Here is a 16,019-nt window from a genome sequence, read left to right on the forward strand (position 1 = left end):
TCCGGCTCTGTGCTGTAGCCAGAGACCCAAGTACAGGGGAAGCCCAATTCTGCTGCTCTGTCTTAAACACCAGCCTGTAGCTGCCCCTTGGCCAGACCCCATTTGTGTCTCTTCCCTCCTGCTGTGGTTTACATCGCAGCCCTCCTTGTCCTGTCCTGTGAGCAGACCCAGCGTGGGTCGATGTTCAGGGAACTCCTCCTGCCAGTTCCTCACAACTTCACAAACTCACCCTAGAAAAGTTGTTTTTGCACATGGGCAAGCCCTTAGGGTAGGCTGCTTTGAGGGATGGTTACTTATGAAGCTTCCCACAGCAGTCCCAGCTGAGCAGAGGTGGTGAGTGACCACACAGGCTCCAGCTGGACAGACGCACTGTGGGCTATGGGAGGGTGGCAGAAAGGCAGACCTTCCAAGTCCGTCAAGGCCACCTGTGCTTCCGGTGGAGCATGCCCTACCCTGCCTGTGCCTTCTGGGCTTCAGCTAGGTAGAGTCCTCCCAACAGTGGCCTCAGTGGCCCCACCTTCCCCTTGTCCACATCTGTGTGTGCTTAACGCTCCTTCCTGTGTTTCCTGCAGCACCGCACTGCACAGGCCCCAGCAAGTGCCAGGCACATTGGAGAGAATGGGGTAACCCAGCCTTTGTAGTCAATTGGCAGCATCAGGGAGCCAGGTGGGTCCTGGCAATGTCAATAAGGCAGAGCAATCTGTGAGGGGCACTCCTGAGGAACCTGTCTCTGATGACTGCAGTAGTCCGCAGTTTGGAACTGGCCTCTACTTAGGGGAGCCCAGTTCTTACCCACTATGGTGTTCAGCTAGAAGTGCAGCTCTCGAAGAAGCCTTGGCTTGGCTGGGGAGGGCTGGTGTTCTTCCTGTGCAGAAGTGCCCCCTGCCAGAGAATGCATCTGAGTGCAGGCCTCTTGTGAAAGGAAATGTGTCTTGTCTTTCTCTTGCTGAGGATTCCCACGTGGAAGCCATCTGTTCCCATGCCAAGGATCTGCCTGAAGGTGGCCCTGGTTACCTGCAGGCCAGAGAACAGGCTAGGCTACCTCTTGGCGTGGCTAGAAAGCCCTTCTCCAAGTACCAGGAAGTCTGAGAAAACCATCCCTTTTGTAGAAACAGAAGTCTTCCTTATCCAGGGGTGTGTTTAAATCATGACCTCTGTTGCTAACTGCCTGTCGAGCTCTGAGGGTTGCTGGTTAGCCTGAGCAGTCCACCCTGGCCTGTTGTCAGAGAGTGTCAGGGATGCTAGGATTGCCCAACGCCAGCAGGGCCCAGTCAGGAGAGGAGCCACGTGGTGCCTCGAACGGGCAGTGTAGTGCTGAGCAGTGTGGCTGTGTGGCCAGAGAGCTCTGAGCAGGGCTGCAGGCAGCTGCCACCAGAGGCCAAGGGCAAGCTGTTGCCCACTTAGAGTGGGGTCTGGGCCTGTAACTGGGGCTGCCATCCCACAGGAATGTAGGCAACAGACTTCACAGGGGTGCTGCACTCTCGGGGATTGATGGGGCCTGCCTTTTAGAACCTGCTGGAAAATCACCCTGGCCACCAGGACAGCTGTTCCCCAGGAGTGGTCTTGTCAGAAGCACTCAGCTACCAGGCTGCTGGACAATGTGCTCCAGCGGAGTGCCACCAGAAGGCCACTGGGAGGCACAAATGCTAAGGGACTAGGAGGAGCCTAGTTCTAGTGAACTCACTCTGTCTCTCCAGTGCCCTCTGCTGGCAAGATGTAATACGAAACGCAAAAATGTGTGCTGGGATCCACCTACAAGCTTCAGAGCAAGTGTGAAGGTGAATTTGAGTCAGTGAACAGAGCACTGACGGGGAGGGGGGAGATCTCTTCAAGAGGCTGTAGCAGCGTGGCCTCCGCCTGCCACCATGCCAGGTGGGCAGCCCCTTTGCCTGGAGAATTATCTTCCTTGCCTGAGCTTCAGTCTGGCAGGTCACCCTGTAGGCTTCAGGAACCAGAAGGAGGGTGCATTTGGCCTTTGCCACTGTGGATCATTGAATTGGATGGACACTCACCCTGGGACTGGCCACCTCCCAGGACTCTAAGCCCCTGCCCCACAGGTGTTGGGCCGGGGTGCTGCTGCCTAGGTCAGAACCACTGATGGGCCTAATGACCAGGCCTCTGGGCAGTCATTTGACTTCAGAGGTGCCTGAGGCAGGCTGCTGACCAATGCTGTGGACAGACATGGGCCCCTAGCCAGCTCTGAGCTATAGGCTGGTTGCCTTATCAGGGTCTAGAGGGTGCTGCCGCACCATCCTCGCTGTCCTGCATGGGTGTCCTGTGACAGGGCTAGGGGGCTGGGGGCTGCATGCCTGCACCCACTATCTCCTCCGCCTGAGCTTCCTGCTTCCTGCTGTTCCTCTCTCTGGTCCTGACACTTTTCCTGTTGTTTGGTTTTTGCACAGCCCAGCCAAGCAGTTGTCCAGCAGGAAGGTGGCAAGGTAGGCAGAGCCTCGACTGCTTGCTGACTATACTGTGAAATGCATTGATAATCTTAGTTTCAAGAAACATTTTAAAAAGCTTTTTTAACAGTTACTCTTCATGGGGGTGGCTGGGGTTGTGGCTCAGTGATAGAGTGCTAACCTAGCTCAGGTGAGGCACTGGGTTGGATCCTCAGCATTGCATAAAAATAAATAAAAATAAAGGCATGGTGTCCACCTACAATTAAAAAAAAATATTAAAAAAAAGAAAAATAAATTACTTCATGGTTTGGGATAGAAGTCAGTGGAGGGAATGTGTTGTGGAAAGAATGTCCAGGGCCATGGATTAGACTGGGCCCAAGACTGGGAAGTATAGATTAGGACTTTTGGGTGTTCCCCTGTTACTGTGTGCTCCCTGCCTGGGCTGGAGGACACTACAGTCCCCCAGTGTATGCTGCAGGTCATCTCAGAGACCCAGTGAAGGCTTGCTGCTCCAGAGCCTGCTGCCCAGCCCATGCCTTCCTACAGTGTCTCTCCTGGCTTTCATACTGTAGAAAGTTCTAGCGGGCCAGTTCTGTGACAGTCTGAGATCCCCTGTGCAGGGTGTGGGGTGTAGACACCCTTCCCAGGACACTGAGGTTGCTTACTTGCCTCCACAGCCAGCCCTTTGTGGAGGCCAGAGGGTTTCCCTCCCATCACTGCCCAATTTAGGCAGGACATCTCCAGGTCCTGGGGCATCTCCCCCATACCCCAAGTTCCTTTGTTTCAGGGATCGTATCACCTGGCTCTGTCCCCATCTTCCTTCCCCTTATCTCCATTTTTTTTTTTGCCTAGCACATCTTCCTGTGTTATCTTGAGAAAAGAGCTGCCAGGAGGTAAATCCCAGCCCCTTGGGAGTAGTTCTGCTCTGCCCATGTGGGGCCCTGGCTGTGAGTAATTTTCTTCTAGAAAGTTGGAAGCTGTTGCTTGGCTTCTGGGGCCAGGGTTGCTCCAGAGAGGTTTAATGTGTTTTTATTTTTGTTTCTTTGTGACAGTTTTTCCCTCTCGGGAAGCTTCTACAGTGTTTCTTTGTTTCTGAAGTTCAGAATTTTATGATGACTTTAATATTTCCACTAATTATAATGAGCCAGAGAAATGGGCCTGCTCCCCTTGGGTTCTGGCTGTCTTGCTGCTCATGCCTCCTGCCTCCCTCTTCATGCTGCAGCTCCTGTGGCCCTTGAGGCTTGGGCTCTGGAGCAGGCAGAGGTGTAGGTCTGCACCCCACCTTTTCTGGTTGAGAAGAACCTAGGGCTCTCAGGCACAGCCTGAATCTAGGATGCACATTCTTTAGCATGTCCACCTTAATGTCCCTGTCATGAGAGCTTTTTGTCCCCAACACATGGTGTCTAGTAGGACTGAGGAAAGAGAGGACCCACTCAGCCATGTCCTGTTGGCCTCCCACAACTGGGCCTTGCAACAGCTCTTGGGGCCTTGTGCTTGGACACGTCCTGGGAAAAGCAGAGAGAGGAGTTTAGCAAGCTGGAGAGGAGACAGGACTGGGCACAAAGGCTTCATCCTTTAAAGAACTTAGTCTTACATCTTTCCAAGAACTTACTCTTCCTCTATAGACACTGTTTGTTGTAAAATAGCCCTGCTTACAGGTATTGGCAGTTAGAGTTTACCTGCAGAGAGGCACACCATTCTGCAGTGAGTCTGTCTGCATATAAATTTCATGCACTGTATCACTGAGATGCCTCCCAGCCCGTTTTCTTTTAATTTTGAGGCAGGGTCTCACCAGGTTCCCCTGGCTGGCCTCCAGCTCATCCTGCTCCTGCCTCAGCTTCCTGAGCCCTGGGCCATCAGATCCTTGGGAAGTGCAGGAAAGTTGTGATTTACTTTGCAGTTTTCAGTCTTTTGCATATACATTCTAGCTGAAGTGGTAGGTTCTGTGCAGCCAGTGGTGGCTCTGTAACCTGGCAGTGTCCCTCACCTCCTGAACCATTTATTGGGAAAGAGAGAAGTGTGCAGGCCCAGTCAATGCTGAAGAGGAAGCAGAACTCCGTTGCTGATAAGCTGATGTAGGTTTTTAGTGTGATGGCTCTGAGTGTTCAGTTGGATCTGTAGTGCAGCTGTTGGTAAACATGGCCTCAAGCACGTCTGAAGGATGCCTAAAGATCCCCATTTCCCAGGAGAGAGAGGCTCATGGAGACTGAGCACTCTCTCAAGGTCACACAGCTCTGAGCCTGGCTCAGTGCTGAGGGTCCAGGGTGTGGAAGGACATGGACACGAGGCTCTCTGTCTGCACAGCTCTGAGAACTGTGTGGACTCTTACTGAACTAGCATTTTCAGATTCACCACCCCGGTGTGAGGACAACAGAGTCAGGTGTCTCCCAGCCATGGGTGGGGCAACACCTGTGGGCATGACTGGACCCAGGTGAGGCTGAGCAAGACCCCCAGGGCCCATGCCTTTCCTTGGGACCCCTCACTGCCACTGCTGCAGGGAGAACCTTGAGCAACAGTGCCCATGCTGGAGCCCAGGGCCAGAGTCAGTGTCTGCCAGCCTGCTCAAGGCAAGCGTGCTTCCTGTCCTGGTGTGGGTGACGTCAGGTTTTATTGCACCCAAGTACAAAGTACCCTGCTCCCGTTAGCTGCCGTGGAGGTCCTGTTCTATCAGGCTCCAGAGAGTGCTGGGAGGACAGAGGCCACTGAGTGCAGCCTGCTCACTCCTGGCCCTTCGGTAAAGGCCACAGCCGGGAGCCCCTAGCTCAGTGCTGGGCCAGGAGTCTGCCGCCCCAGGGTGGGGAGGCTTGTGACCACTATGCTGTCTGCCTTTCGGAGGGACACGCAGGTGCTTGTGTTTGAAGAGCTTGTCATTTGGTTTTCCCTCTTCTTTCCTCTGCTATTGATTCTTTTCCATAGGTACCTGCACCAGTCGGGGGCCCTGACCATGGAAGCCTTAGAGGACCCTCCCCCAGAGCCTGTGGAGGGTCCAGAGGAAGACATTGCTGACAAGGTGGGCCTTGGGCACTGGGGGCTAAGGACCAGGAATAGGTGACTAGTAAGTTCCCTTGGGGGTTTAGTGGCCATGGGGTAAAAGTAGAGCTTTTGATGGTTCATGGATGGAGCCAGCTGAAGAGAATGGGACTGAGCAGCAGAAGCCATTCACCTCCATGCCCATGTCTCAGGCAGCACACAGGTGCTTGTGTGGACATGTGTGGGTCAGTTTGTCAGTTTGGGGGAGTAGCATTAAGGGACGCACAGTTTCAGTTCATCAAGCATGTAGAGGCAGGGCCAAGGGTGCTCAGGGATCAGGAGGAGAAGCACAGCCAGCAGTACCAGGAGTAGGCTGTTTTCCCCAAGGGTTTCTCCTAGAGTGGAGTAGAACAAGCAGAGCAGGGAGCTTCACCATGGCCAAGGCCCCTGGTTCCAAGACCAGTATGAACCTCAGGCAGGTGGCAGCTGCTACGTACTGTACCCTGCCTCTTGCACCTGACTTCATCTCCTCTGCATGCCATCTCCTGCACCTGACCTTGCCTCCTCTGCATGTTCCCTGCCTCTTCTGCACCCCCTCTTCACCTCCTCTGCACCCCACTTCATCTCCTACACCTGACCTCACCTCCTCTGCATGTTCCCTGCCTCTTCTGCACCGCTCTTAATCTCCTCTGTACCACACCTTACCTTCTGCACTCCAACTCACCACCTCTGTGTGTTTCCTGCCTCCTCTGCATATTCCCTGCCTCTTCATACCTCTTAACCTTCTCTGCACCCTACCTCAGGTCCTGTGCATGCCCCCTGACTCTGTAGCCCTTCTCCATGGAAGCTCCACCTCTTCAGCTCTGCACCTTGCTGTGAGTTCTTCCTCTGCTTACCTTCATTCCTTCTCCTACCTGAGCATGTGTGTTATCTCCCATCATGTGAGCTCCCTGAGGGACAGACGGCTTCAGAAATAGGCCTTGCTGCTGGATTTGATAGTACACGTCTGTAATCCCAGCAGCTCGCGAGGCTGAGGCAGGAGGATCGCGAGTTCAAAGCCAGCCTCAGCAATGGTGAAGCGCTAAGCAACTCAGTGAGACCCTGTCTCTAAATAAAATACAAAGTAGTGCTGGGGATGTGGCTCAGTGGTCCAGTGCCCCTGAGTTCAATCCCCATTTAAAAAAAAAAGAAAAGAAAGAAAGAAATGGGCCTTTCTGTCCCCAGGCACCCAGACCTCCTCCATAGGCTATATCTGGCAGAGCAGGGACCCCCACTTGTAGAGGGAGCTGAGCCTTGCTATCCCATGTGCCATTTAGAAGGGTGTTCTCAGGGCTCCGAGGCATTGGACCCCTGATGATGACCTGTGTCCTTGTGCTATGGAGTTGAGCGTGGCCCTAGGGGGAGCTGTACTGTGGTGATTATGGAGCAGTCTTCAGGAACCAGGTAGACCCAAGTCCAGTGGATAAACAGCTGTGGAAGTCCTGTGCTGCCCCAGCCTGTCCCCTGGTGCAGTTCTTCCGCCTCTGCTTGCTCCTCAAGCCATCATTTTGTTATCCAGGTTGTCTTTCTGGAGAGGCGGGTGTCAGAGCTGGAGAAGGACAGTGCTGCAGCCGGAGAGCAGCATGGTCGGCTTCGGCAGGAAAACCTACATCTGGTGCATAGGTGAGTCTTCCTGCAGCCCCCTCTGTTCCCTACCCATACTTTCTCTGCCTCATAAGGTATCCCTGGAGTTGCTGGATGGGCACCTGTGCATAGCTCAAGGGCCATGACTTGCTGGCCTGAAGTTCTGTAGTGATCTGTAGCAGGTGTCCAGGGCCTCGACACACAGGGCATACTAAGATCAAGGGACCTAGGTCGTGATGCTTAGTAGGGAGCAGTTGGAGGTGGAGAGCACAGTTTAAAATCCTAAGGAGGGGCCAGGTATGGTGGCACACTCCTGTAATTCCAGCAGTTCAGGAGGCTGAGGCAGGAGGATTGCAAGTTAAAAGCTTGGAGGATCACAAATTCAGCAACTTTGCAAGGCCCTGTCTCAAAATAAAAAATAAAAAGGACTGGAGATGTTGCTTAATTGTGGAGTTCTCCTGTTTTCAATCTCTAGTACCCCCCAAAAAATCATAAGGAAGGCTGGACACAGTGTTGCATACCTGTAATCCCAGTGATTTGGAAGGCTGAGGCAGGAGTATCACACATTGGAAACTAGCCTCAACAACTTAGTAAAACCCTGTCTCAAAATAAAAAGGGCTAGGGTCATAGCTCAGTGGTAGAGTATTCCTGGGTTCAATTCCCAGTACTGCAAAACAACAATAACAAACACCAAAATAGGACCAGGATATGGCTCAACACAGAGCAGAGTAGATGTTTTGCCCACTTGAGGCCCTGGGTTCTATCTCCAGCTCCAAAACAAACCCACAAAGAGATGTATCTTTTCATGGTGGATTTTACCCAGAGCCTTTCTAGGTCAGTTTTCTGGAGAACTTGGAGGCTGGCTCAGGGTCAACCTATAGCCAGTGGGTTGTCAATATGGTGTCACGTTCCTCACGACTAAAACACTCAGGGTCATTCCAGATGAACTTGGCTGCATGAAATAATCACATAAGAGACAGAGATTTTTCTTTGGGGTCCTGTGATGTCTCCTCTGACCTTAAGGGTCTGCAGAAAGAGAGAGAGCACCAGCTGAACCCTTTTATTGAGGAGAAGCCATTCAAATGAAGCAAGGGGTCAGGTTTCAGGGGGTTGATTCTAGCTTTGTGATATCTGATGTTAGCAGGTTGACTGACATCTAGGAAGGCCACACCCAAAGGCAGAGTAAGAGAAGGGGGACACACAAAGGGAGCTTCCATGGAACATTCTATCCCAAACAGGGCAAAGGAGTAGTATTACAAAGGAATAGATGAGTGTAGCTCAATTCCAGGGGTGACCTGCCTATGTCTGAAGACACGCCCTCAACTTCCTGGACCGGGGCAATGTCCAGGTTACCACAAGATGTAGTGACTGGTCAAAGCCTCTCCGCTCCAGGATGGAAGGCACAAATCATTCAGAGTGGCTCGCTCCCCACAACTTAAGATCCCGTTTCTGGAAACTCACTTGAAGTATTCCCATCATAGCATTGGTCTGTGTATGGAGCTTGTAGCTCCTTGTCACTGTGCAGCCCACATCCTCTGCAGGCCCTCGCTCACCCTCACACTCACCAAAGGCAGATGTATCTCCCTTTCACAGATAAGAACCTTGAAGCTGAGAGCTCAAATTTGCCAGGGCCTCAAAGATAGCAGGTGGTCTCTGGGACTTGGACACAGTGTGTGCTAGAGGAGGTCAGGGGCCCTGGGTAAGGGCAGGGCCTGCATTGGAAGAGCAGGCCAGGGGCATCTTGCTGGACATAGTTTCCCTCTAGAAGACTGTGGCTGTAGCTGTTGCTCAGTAGCAGGAAAGCAAATGGATGTGACGTACAGCCAGTCAGGATGGGGCAGGAGCCCAAGAGGGTGTCCCGAGAGGCTCTTGTGGGCCCATGGGAGAGGATCTTTGAGCCACCCCATTACCAGGCTGCCAACCACAGCTATACTTGAGCCCCAGGCTAGGACTCTATCCCTCTGAGCCTGTTTCCTCATAAACCACTTGAGCCAAGTGATCATGAGGGAACAGTGGACTCATGTTGTAACCCAGGCCCTCCCTAAGCACAACTCACGCAAGGTAGAAACTCAAAACTGCTGCTGTGGGTTGGGTTGTAGGCTCAGTTGTAGAGTGCTTGCCTAGCATGCGTGAGGCACTGGGTTCAATCCCCATCACTACATAAAAATAAACAAAATAAAGGTATTGTGTCCATCTACAACTAAATATATATATATATATTTTTTTAAAAAAAGACTGCTGCTGTTCAGGAGCACTGAGTCAGGACTTGCCTTCTATCACAGCACAGGTACACGCTGCCAAACAGGCTACACTCTCCTGTGGAGTGCCAGCCAGCACTGCTGCAGAAGGGAATGGGGGCCTCAGGTGTGTGGCCTCTCAGAGGGTACATCCTGAGCCTTCCCTGGAGACCCTTTCTACTTGCCCACCCCCTGAACCAGGGTACCCTCTCACATCCACCCTGGTAATAGTGAGGCCCCCTTTCTGGTATAAGGCCCCTGCCTTCTGGGGTCTCTGAGTACTCAGACCTGGGAGCATTGTGCCCGTGCAGCTTTTTCTACTCTGTGCCCCTTTCCCCCGCCCTCCCTGCACCTGTGCAGGATGCCCTTGGTGTTTCACATCCTGCTGTGTCTCCAGTGCTCACTGTTTACTCCTTGGCTTCTGGTCCCACTTGTGCTACTTGCTTCTGAGGATGATGATTCCTGGGAGCTGCCTACTCAGGCTGCTGGGAAGCCAAGTTTTCCTGTAGCTCAGTTGGCTCCAGAGCTGGCTGACCTGTGCTGGTTTTCAGCCTTTGCCTCTGGACAGTGTGTCTGTCAGCTTCTGGGGACTTCAAGAATTCTCTCCATGTCATCTCTTTCTCATTTCTTTCTCTCAATGATAGTAGTCCTCTTCATTTTCCTAATTTCAGACTTTGTTTTTCTGTGCATTTTTTCCTTTGTATTATCTTCAGGTTTTCTTCCTCAACTCTTCTATTGAGTATAAAACTTTTTTTTCCTGTTTTGATTTTCTTTTTATTCCTTTTCTGAATGGGGCTGGGGATTGAACCCAGGTCCCTCAGCCCTGTTTTTAATTTCTAAGAGTTAGGTTTATCCACTCCTCCTACAGCAGACTTCTGGTTTTTCTTAGAGCATTTGGCCTGAGACTGGCCACCGTGGGACCTGGTTCTCTGTATATTCCAAAGCTTCCTTTGCTATCTTCACTCTCACCCACCAAAGAGGATCAGAGAAGCATGTGACAGGACTGGGGCTATGGGCCTTACTGTGCATGGGCAGGGCCTCTGGTGCTTCCCTAAGATGTCCAACCTGTCCTGCAGGTGGTCATGGAAGGGGCCAGGTCTCAAGACCTGCATAGGACTGGTCTCCAGATTAGCCCAGAGGCGACTCCTTCTAGCTGTGTCCCCTCTGTGGCCTCTGCACCAGATGTGCCCAGCACCAAGTCCTGGACCTGGCCGAATGTGGTGTGGACCTCACCATGAGCTGACCATGCTGCAGTGAGAACTCATGCTCACCCTGTTGGAGTCTGTGCTCAGCCATTATGTCCATTTGCTGCAGAATGCTGTGGCCCTTGGACTCTGGTGCTTTCTGGCCCCTCCCCCAGGCCTCATGTATCAGATCTACAGGGCAAGCAGATGCCAGGGTCAGGACAGTGCCCTGGGAACAGGCACCTGGGAGGTCTGAAAAATACTGTCTCTTCCCCTTTGCATTCAGAGCCAACGCCCTGGAGGAGCAGTTGAAGGAACAGGAGCTCAGAGCCCAGGAGATGGTCCTGGAAGAGGCCCGGAAGCAGAAGGAGCTCCTGTGCAGGATGGAGCGAGAGAAGAGCATTGAAATTGAGAACCTACAGGCCAGGTAGGTGAGGCATCCAGAGCAGAGAAACCCACCAACCTGAAAGGGGAAGGGATCCAGAAAAGTTTAGTTGTAGAGTACAGGGAGCCTGAGAGGAGAACCTTAGAACTCTTCTAAAGCCTCCAGCATGCATCCAGAGACTGCAGCATGTTAGCTTCTATAGACCTGTCTCACTCACAGATCCCTGTAACAACACCCCAGCCAGAATCCCAGGAATTTGGGGAAGTCAAGGCAGGGAGATCTCAAGCTCCAGGCTAGCCTGGGCAACAGAGACAAACCTATCTTTTGTTAAAGGAAATGGACAGGATTGTTTCTGTGTACACTTGGAATTTACAGTGTCATTACTGGTACATTTACAAATACTGCAGAGGGGAGCCAGCAGGTAACTGACCTGGCACATGCATGTACCCACTGATGGGTGATGTCAGAGGCACACTAGGCCAACTAAAAGATCTCCCAGTGGCCAGAGCTGAGCCACCTGAGCAGCACAGCCGGCAGTCCTGCAGGAGCACAACCCCAGGTGCAGACTGGACGTGCAGCATGGTGCATAGACAATCAGTTGATAAAAACATCTGAGAAGACACAGCCCTCCTTTCAGAGGATTCTAGAGAGTTTCCCTAGACACTCCTTCCTGGAGGTGGTGTGGGTCCCTCCTACTCTGGGCCTCCACTCAGGGACTGGTTCTCTAAAACAGAGTGGGCAGGAAGCAGCAGCCTAGCAGAGGGGACACCCAGCAGCTGTACCTAAACCAAGTGACCCGTGTGAGTGTCAGGAATGGTGTGACAAGACGGGCTCTACATGGTGGTAGGGTCTTGTCTTCCCAAACCCATTGCCCCAGAAAACATCAGACAGAACCAACTTGAGACCCAACGTGAGGGATGTGCCAGGACTGCTACACACTGTCAGGGTCATGAGAAAGCAGGGCAGTCAGGGAGACTCAGACCAGGGGACTAATAAGACATGAGGACTGATGCCATGGGGGTCCTTGGATGGGATTCTGGGCTTTGGTGGGAAATCCATAGCATGTGTGGTTTTGTTGAAAGTATGGCTCAGCCGGGCATGGTGGCACATGCCTGTAATCCCAGCAGCTCAGGAGGCTGAGTTAGGAGGATCCTGAGTTCAAAGCCAGCCTCAGCAACTTAGCAAGGTCTCAAACAACGCCAGCAAGATCCTGTCTTTAAATAAAATATAAAAAAGGGTTGGGAACATGGCTTTTAGTGGTTAAGGACCCAGGGTTCAACTCTTGGTACCCCCCCAAAAAAAGGGGAAAGAAAGAATGGCCCAGCTGAGTGTGGGCCATGATGAAGGTACCCCAGGATGAGCTGTGGCAGCAGGAAGGAAAGGGAGCAAGCAGGCCCTTCAGACACTAATTTTGCTTGAAACTTCTCTGTGAACCTAAAGTGTTCCAAACCCAGTATTTAGAAGCATTTGTGGGCTACAGAGAAGCTTCAGCCTTGAGTGTTCGTGTGGGGTCAAGACTGGCCACTGCCCCTAGGAGGATTCCTCCAGATACTGGGCCCTCCCTGCCCTTAGAGGTATATTTTCAGGAGAGTGGTCCAAGGTGTTGTTATGCTCCAGGCTGCAGCAGCTGGACGAGGAGAATGGTGAGCTGCGGTCCTGCACGCCCTGCCTGAAGGCCAACATTGAGCGTCTGGAAGAGGTGAGCCCCCAGTCCGACTGCAGCTGGGGGTCCAGGCCCCACCCTACTCCAGCTGCCCCTCTGCCCTCTGCTCTTGACACCAGCAGGGGAGCCAGGATGTACTGTCAGGGCCTCTAGAGTGGGGAGCTGCTGCCAATTGTGGAGTGACAGCACCTGGCCTGTTCTGTGTGAGGAGCTGCCCTTTTCTGGAAGACACTGGACCTTACCTGGCCTCCAGCTCTCCCATGGACTCAGATCCCTGGGGCCCACAGATTCCCAAGGATCTGAGTGAAGGGATGCCCTTCTCCTTAGATATGCAGGCAGAGAGGTGAGACTGTGTCTGTGTCACAGCTCCCCACCTCCCCTCCCCTCCTGTCTTTCCTCCTTGAGTGCCCTCTGGAAAGCTCTGAAACCAGAGGATGTTCCAGGATCACCTGGGCTCTGGGTTGCATGAACCAGAGGTGCCAGGATAGAGCTTCCCACAGCCATGATTTAGGTCCCATCTATACAAAGGTCCTTCTCACCCTGCCTCTTGAGAAGTTGCCATTGTGGCCTGTGTGTGCCTTGGCCCTAAGGTAGGGCAGCCTTGAAGGCTTAGGCACAGCTCTGCAGAAATTGATCCTAGGGCCACTATGCTGGGGTGGATTGGGAGCGGGTCTGGGGTGGGCTCTTCATGCACATGAATGATGCCTGTTTTCATAGGAGAAGCAGAAGTTGCTGGATGAGATCGAAGGGTTGACGCTGCGGCTCAGTGAAGAGCAGGAGAGCAAGAGGAAGATGGGGGACAGGCTGAGCCATGAGCGGCACCAGTTCCAGAGAGACAAGGAGGCAACCCAGGAGGTGAACAGAGCCACTGTCCCTTTCCCCACCTTCCCTGTCACATGTGGTGTGCTTCCCATGCATGGCTTTCAGCTGCTAACCGGTGCCCACGATTGCCTTACAGCTGATAGAGGACCTGCGCAAGCAGCTGGAGCACCTGCAGCTCCTTAGGCTGGAGGCTGAGCAGAGACGGGGCCGCAGTAGCAGCCTGGGCCTGCAGGAGTACAACAGCCGCACCAGGGAGAGCGAGCTGGAACAGGAGGTCCGCAGGCTCAAGCAGGTATGGCTTGGACTCCCGTCCACCCTGCCTGGAAGCTTTTGGAAGGCTGCTGTCTTAGCCCAGCACCCTGCAGGGGCCAGGGCCCCATGTGACGCTGCTGTGTCCCCAGGATAACCGCAACCTGAAGGAGCAGAATGAGGAGCTCAACGGGCAGATCATCACCCTCAGCATCCAGGGCGCCCGGAGCCTCTTTTCCACAGCCTTCTCTGAGTCCCTTGCGGCGGAGATCAGCTCGGTGTCCCGTGACGAGGTAAGGGCCCTGCCTACCCGTGCCCATGGTCTGCACGTCCCATGCTGACTTGTGCTCTCCCCACAGCTCATGGAGGCTGTCCAGAGGCAAGAGGAGATCAACCTCCGCCTGCAGGACTACATCGACAGGATCATCGTGGCCATCATGGAGACCAACCCGTCCATCTTGGAGGTCAAGTAGTCCCTCCAAGACCAGCCTGGCTGCTCAGTCCTCCACCAGCACCCAGAGAGCCCCTCGCACCTTGAGGAGCTACGCCCAGGCAGTGGGGCTGCAGAGGGTGCACAGCAGTACCAAGGAGGGAGAAGAAGAGCCCCCAGCCTGTAGTCCACAGTGGACAGGGAGGGGGCAGGGCCTCTCAGTCTCTGTGCAGTGTCATGGCAGTCTCAGGCTGGGACAAGTCCCTCTGACTCCCTCATGACAGACCCCTCTTCCCACCAGGGCTATGACAGCCACACAAGCGCCCTGACACATCCAATCCTGGTTGCTCCAGATGGACCCCCTGTAGGGGACATGGTGGTGTGGGAAGGACAGGTGGGTGAGGCTGACACGTGCAGGGTCTGGCTATGAGCCACAGGCCCCTAGTGCTCTCCTCCCCGACTGCTCAGGACATCACCCAGCCAAATGCCACCTCGATCCAGCTTTAGGCCCAAGGGCCTCCAAGCTGTGCAGCCATCCCATGGCCTGACCCTTGCTGCAGTAGCCCTCAGGGACTCTTGACTCTTATGCCAGGACTGGAGCAGGAGCCCACTGAGACTCTTTGCTCTGAAGTCAGGACTTGGGATCCCGACTCTGGAACTCATTGCGTGGATGGTGGACAGTGCTGTCCTGACTCCCAGGTGCAGGGGCCACTTCTCTGGGTGTGGCCTGCCTTGGCCTCCTGGAGCAGTCCTCCCTAGGCGGACTGCCATCGCCTTGGGTGAAGTCAGATTTTTTGGGCCCCGGTCCAGGATCTGAAACCTCATGGCTCTGACTTAAAATCGCTGTTCTTCCTGAGGGTGCAGGAGGGCAGGGAAGCAGGCTTTCCCAGGACTTGAGCAGTGGCTCCTTGCAAGCTGCTGGCCCATAGCCTGTGGGAGTGAGTGCGTGCCTTGTGCACCTGCAGCCCTGCGCCTCCACGTGGCCCTCCACACTAGAGCTTGTGTGGCCCCGTGTTGTACAGTTTTGGGGAAAGCCTCGGGTGTAAATCAATGTAAACTTGGAGGAGAGATTTTTCTATCATGTAGAGTAGGTATTTTTTATAGATTGAAGGTTGATCAATTTTTTAATACTTTACAGAGAGAAAACTATCTGTGTATACACATAAAATATATATATATATATATATATATGTATGTATAATATATAAGTACTGGAGCCTGCCTCTCTGTGCCCAGGTCCTAGCCCTGACATGACTATGGCCTGTCCTGCTGGCCCCCAGCAGTGCTGGGGCTGCAGACACGCTTCCAGGAGATACACCAACCAACCTGCACGCTGCTTCTGTTCCCCAGAGAAATGGCTCTTCCTGCCAGGAAGCAGGAGGGTGGGAGACCAGGAGGGTCTTGCCCGATTTGTCAAGCCACCACAGATTAAAGCTGTTACCATACACACAAACTCTGTCCTCCAGCAGGTGGTGGGCTGGGGTGTCCCTGGGCCAGGCCCTGACTTCCCCCAGGTGTCTGGGGACATTGGTCAGACCTCACAAAATCTTGACTCTGCAGCTTGGCCAAGCCTTTCCCCTTACCTAATGCTCCAGGACAGCATGGCCTCCAGGCTGGGCCACCCCCAGGACTCAGCCACTGTGGGTAGGTTCTGGATCTTTAACTCACCCTAGAAAAGTGCCCTGCCTCAGGGGCGGGCGTGGTAGGACAGGCCCCAGGCTATTTTCTCCAGGTAAGATGTGGCCTGAGTGCATCCCAAGCCTCCCCTGAGGCCACACTAGGCCTCTTCAACCCCTAGGCCGGTGAAGGCCCCAGCATATTCCTTATTATTCCAAAGAAGGAATTTGGAGGGCTCCACAGAGAGGATTTGAACTTTTTTTTTTTTTAAAGAGAGAATTTTTTCAATATTTATTTTTCAGTTTTCGGTGGACACAACATCTTTATTTAATTTTTATGTGGTGCTGAGGATAGAACCCAGCGCCCCGCGCATGCCAGGCAAGCGTGATACCGCTTGAGCCACATCCCCAGCCCCGGGTTTGGACATTTTTATTATTCAT

The 16,019-nt window shown here is 53.4% G+C and overlaps 1 protein-coding gene across 9 annotated transcripts in view; it reads left to right on the plus strand.

Moving 5' to 3' along the window:
- Rab11fip3 (RAB11 family interacting protein 3) overlaps window positions 1-15,415 on the plus strand; it is a 60,967-nt gene extending 45,552 nt beyond the window's left edge. For 7 of the 9 annotated variants that reach the window (XM_058578478.1, XM_046441178.2, XM_046441188.2 and 4 more), the window contains 9 exons: window positions 2,403-2,438; window positions 5,316-5,409; window positions 6,928-7,031; window positions 10,700-10,840; window positions 12,416-12,497; window positions 13,179-13,316; window positions 13,420-13,575; window positions 13,685-13,825; window positions 13,892-15,415. In XM_058578478.1, the coding sequence (XP_058434461.1) occupies window positions 2,403-2,438; window positions 5,316-5,409; window positions 6,928-7,031; window positions 10,700-10,840; window positions 12,416-12,497; window positions 13,179-13,316; window positions 13,420-13,575; window positions 13,685-13,825; window positions 13,892-14,005 (1,006 nt within the window). In that variant the 3' untranslated portion in view covers window positions 14,006-15,415. The remainder of the gene's footprint in view (window positions 1-2,402; window positions 2,439-5,315; window positions 5,410-6,927; window positions 7,032-10,699; window positions 10,841-12,415; window positions 12,498-13,178; window positions 13,317-13,419; window positions 13,576-13,684; window positions 13,826-13,891) is intronic. The other 2 variants (XM_058578472.1, XM_046441172.2) reach the window with 1 other exon arrangement.
- Window positions 15,416-16,019: the final 604 nt, after the last annotated feature.

The sequence above is a fragment of the Marmota monax genome, unplaced genomic scaffold, assembly GCF_021218885.2.
Source record: "Marmota monax isolate L192 unplaced genomic scaffold, Marmota_monax_Labrador192_F-V1.1 WCK01_AAM20220418_F8-fsc00035, whole genome shotgun sequence".
NCBI lineage: Eukaryota > Metazoa > Chordata > Mammalia > Rodentia > Sciuridae > Marmota > Marmota monax.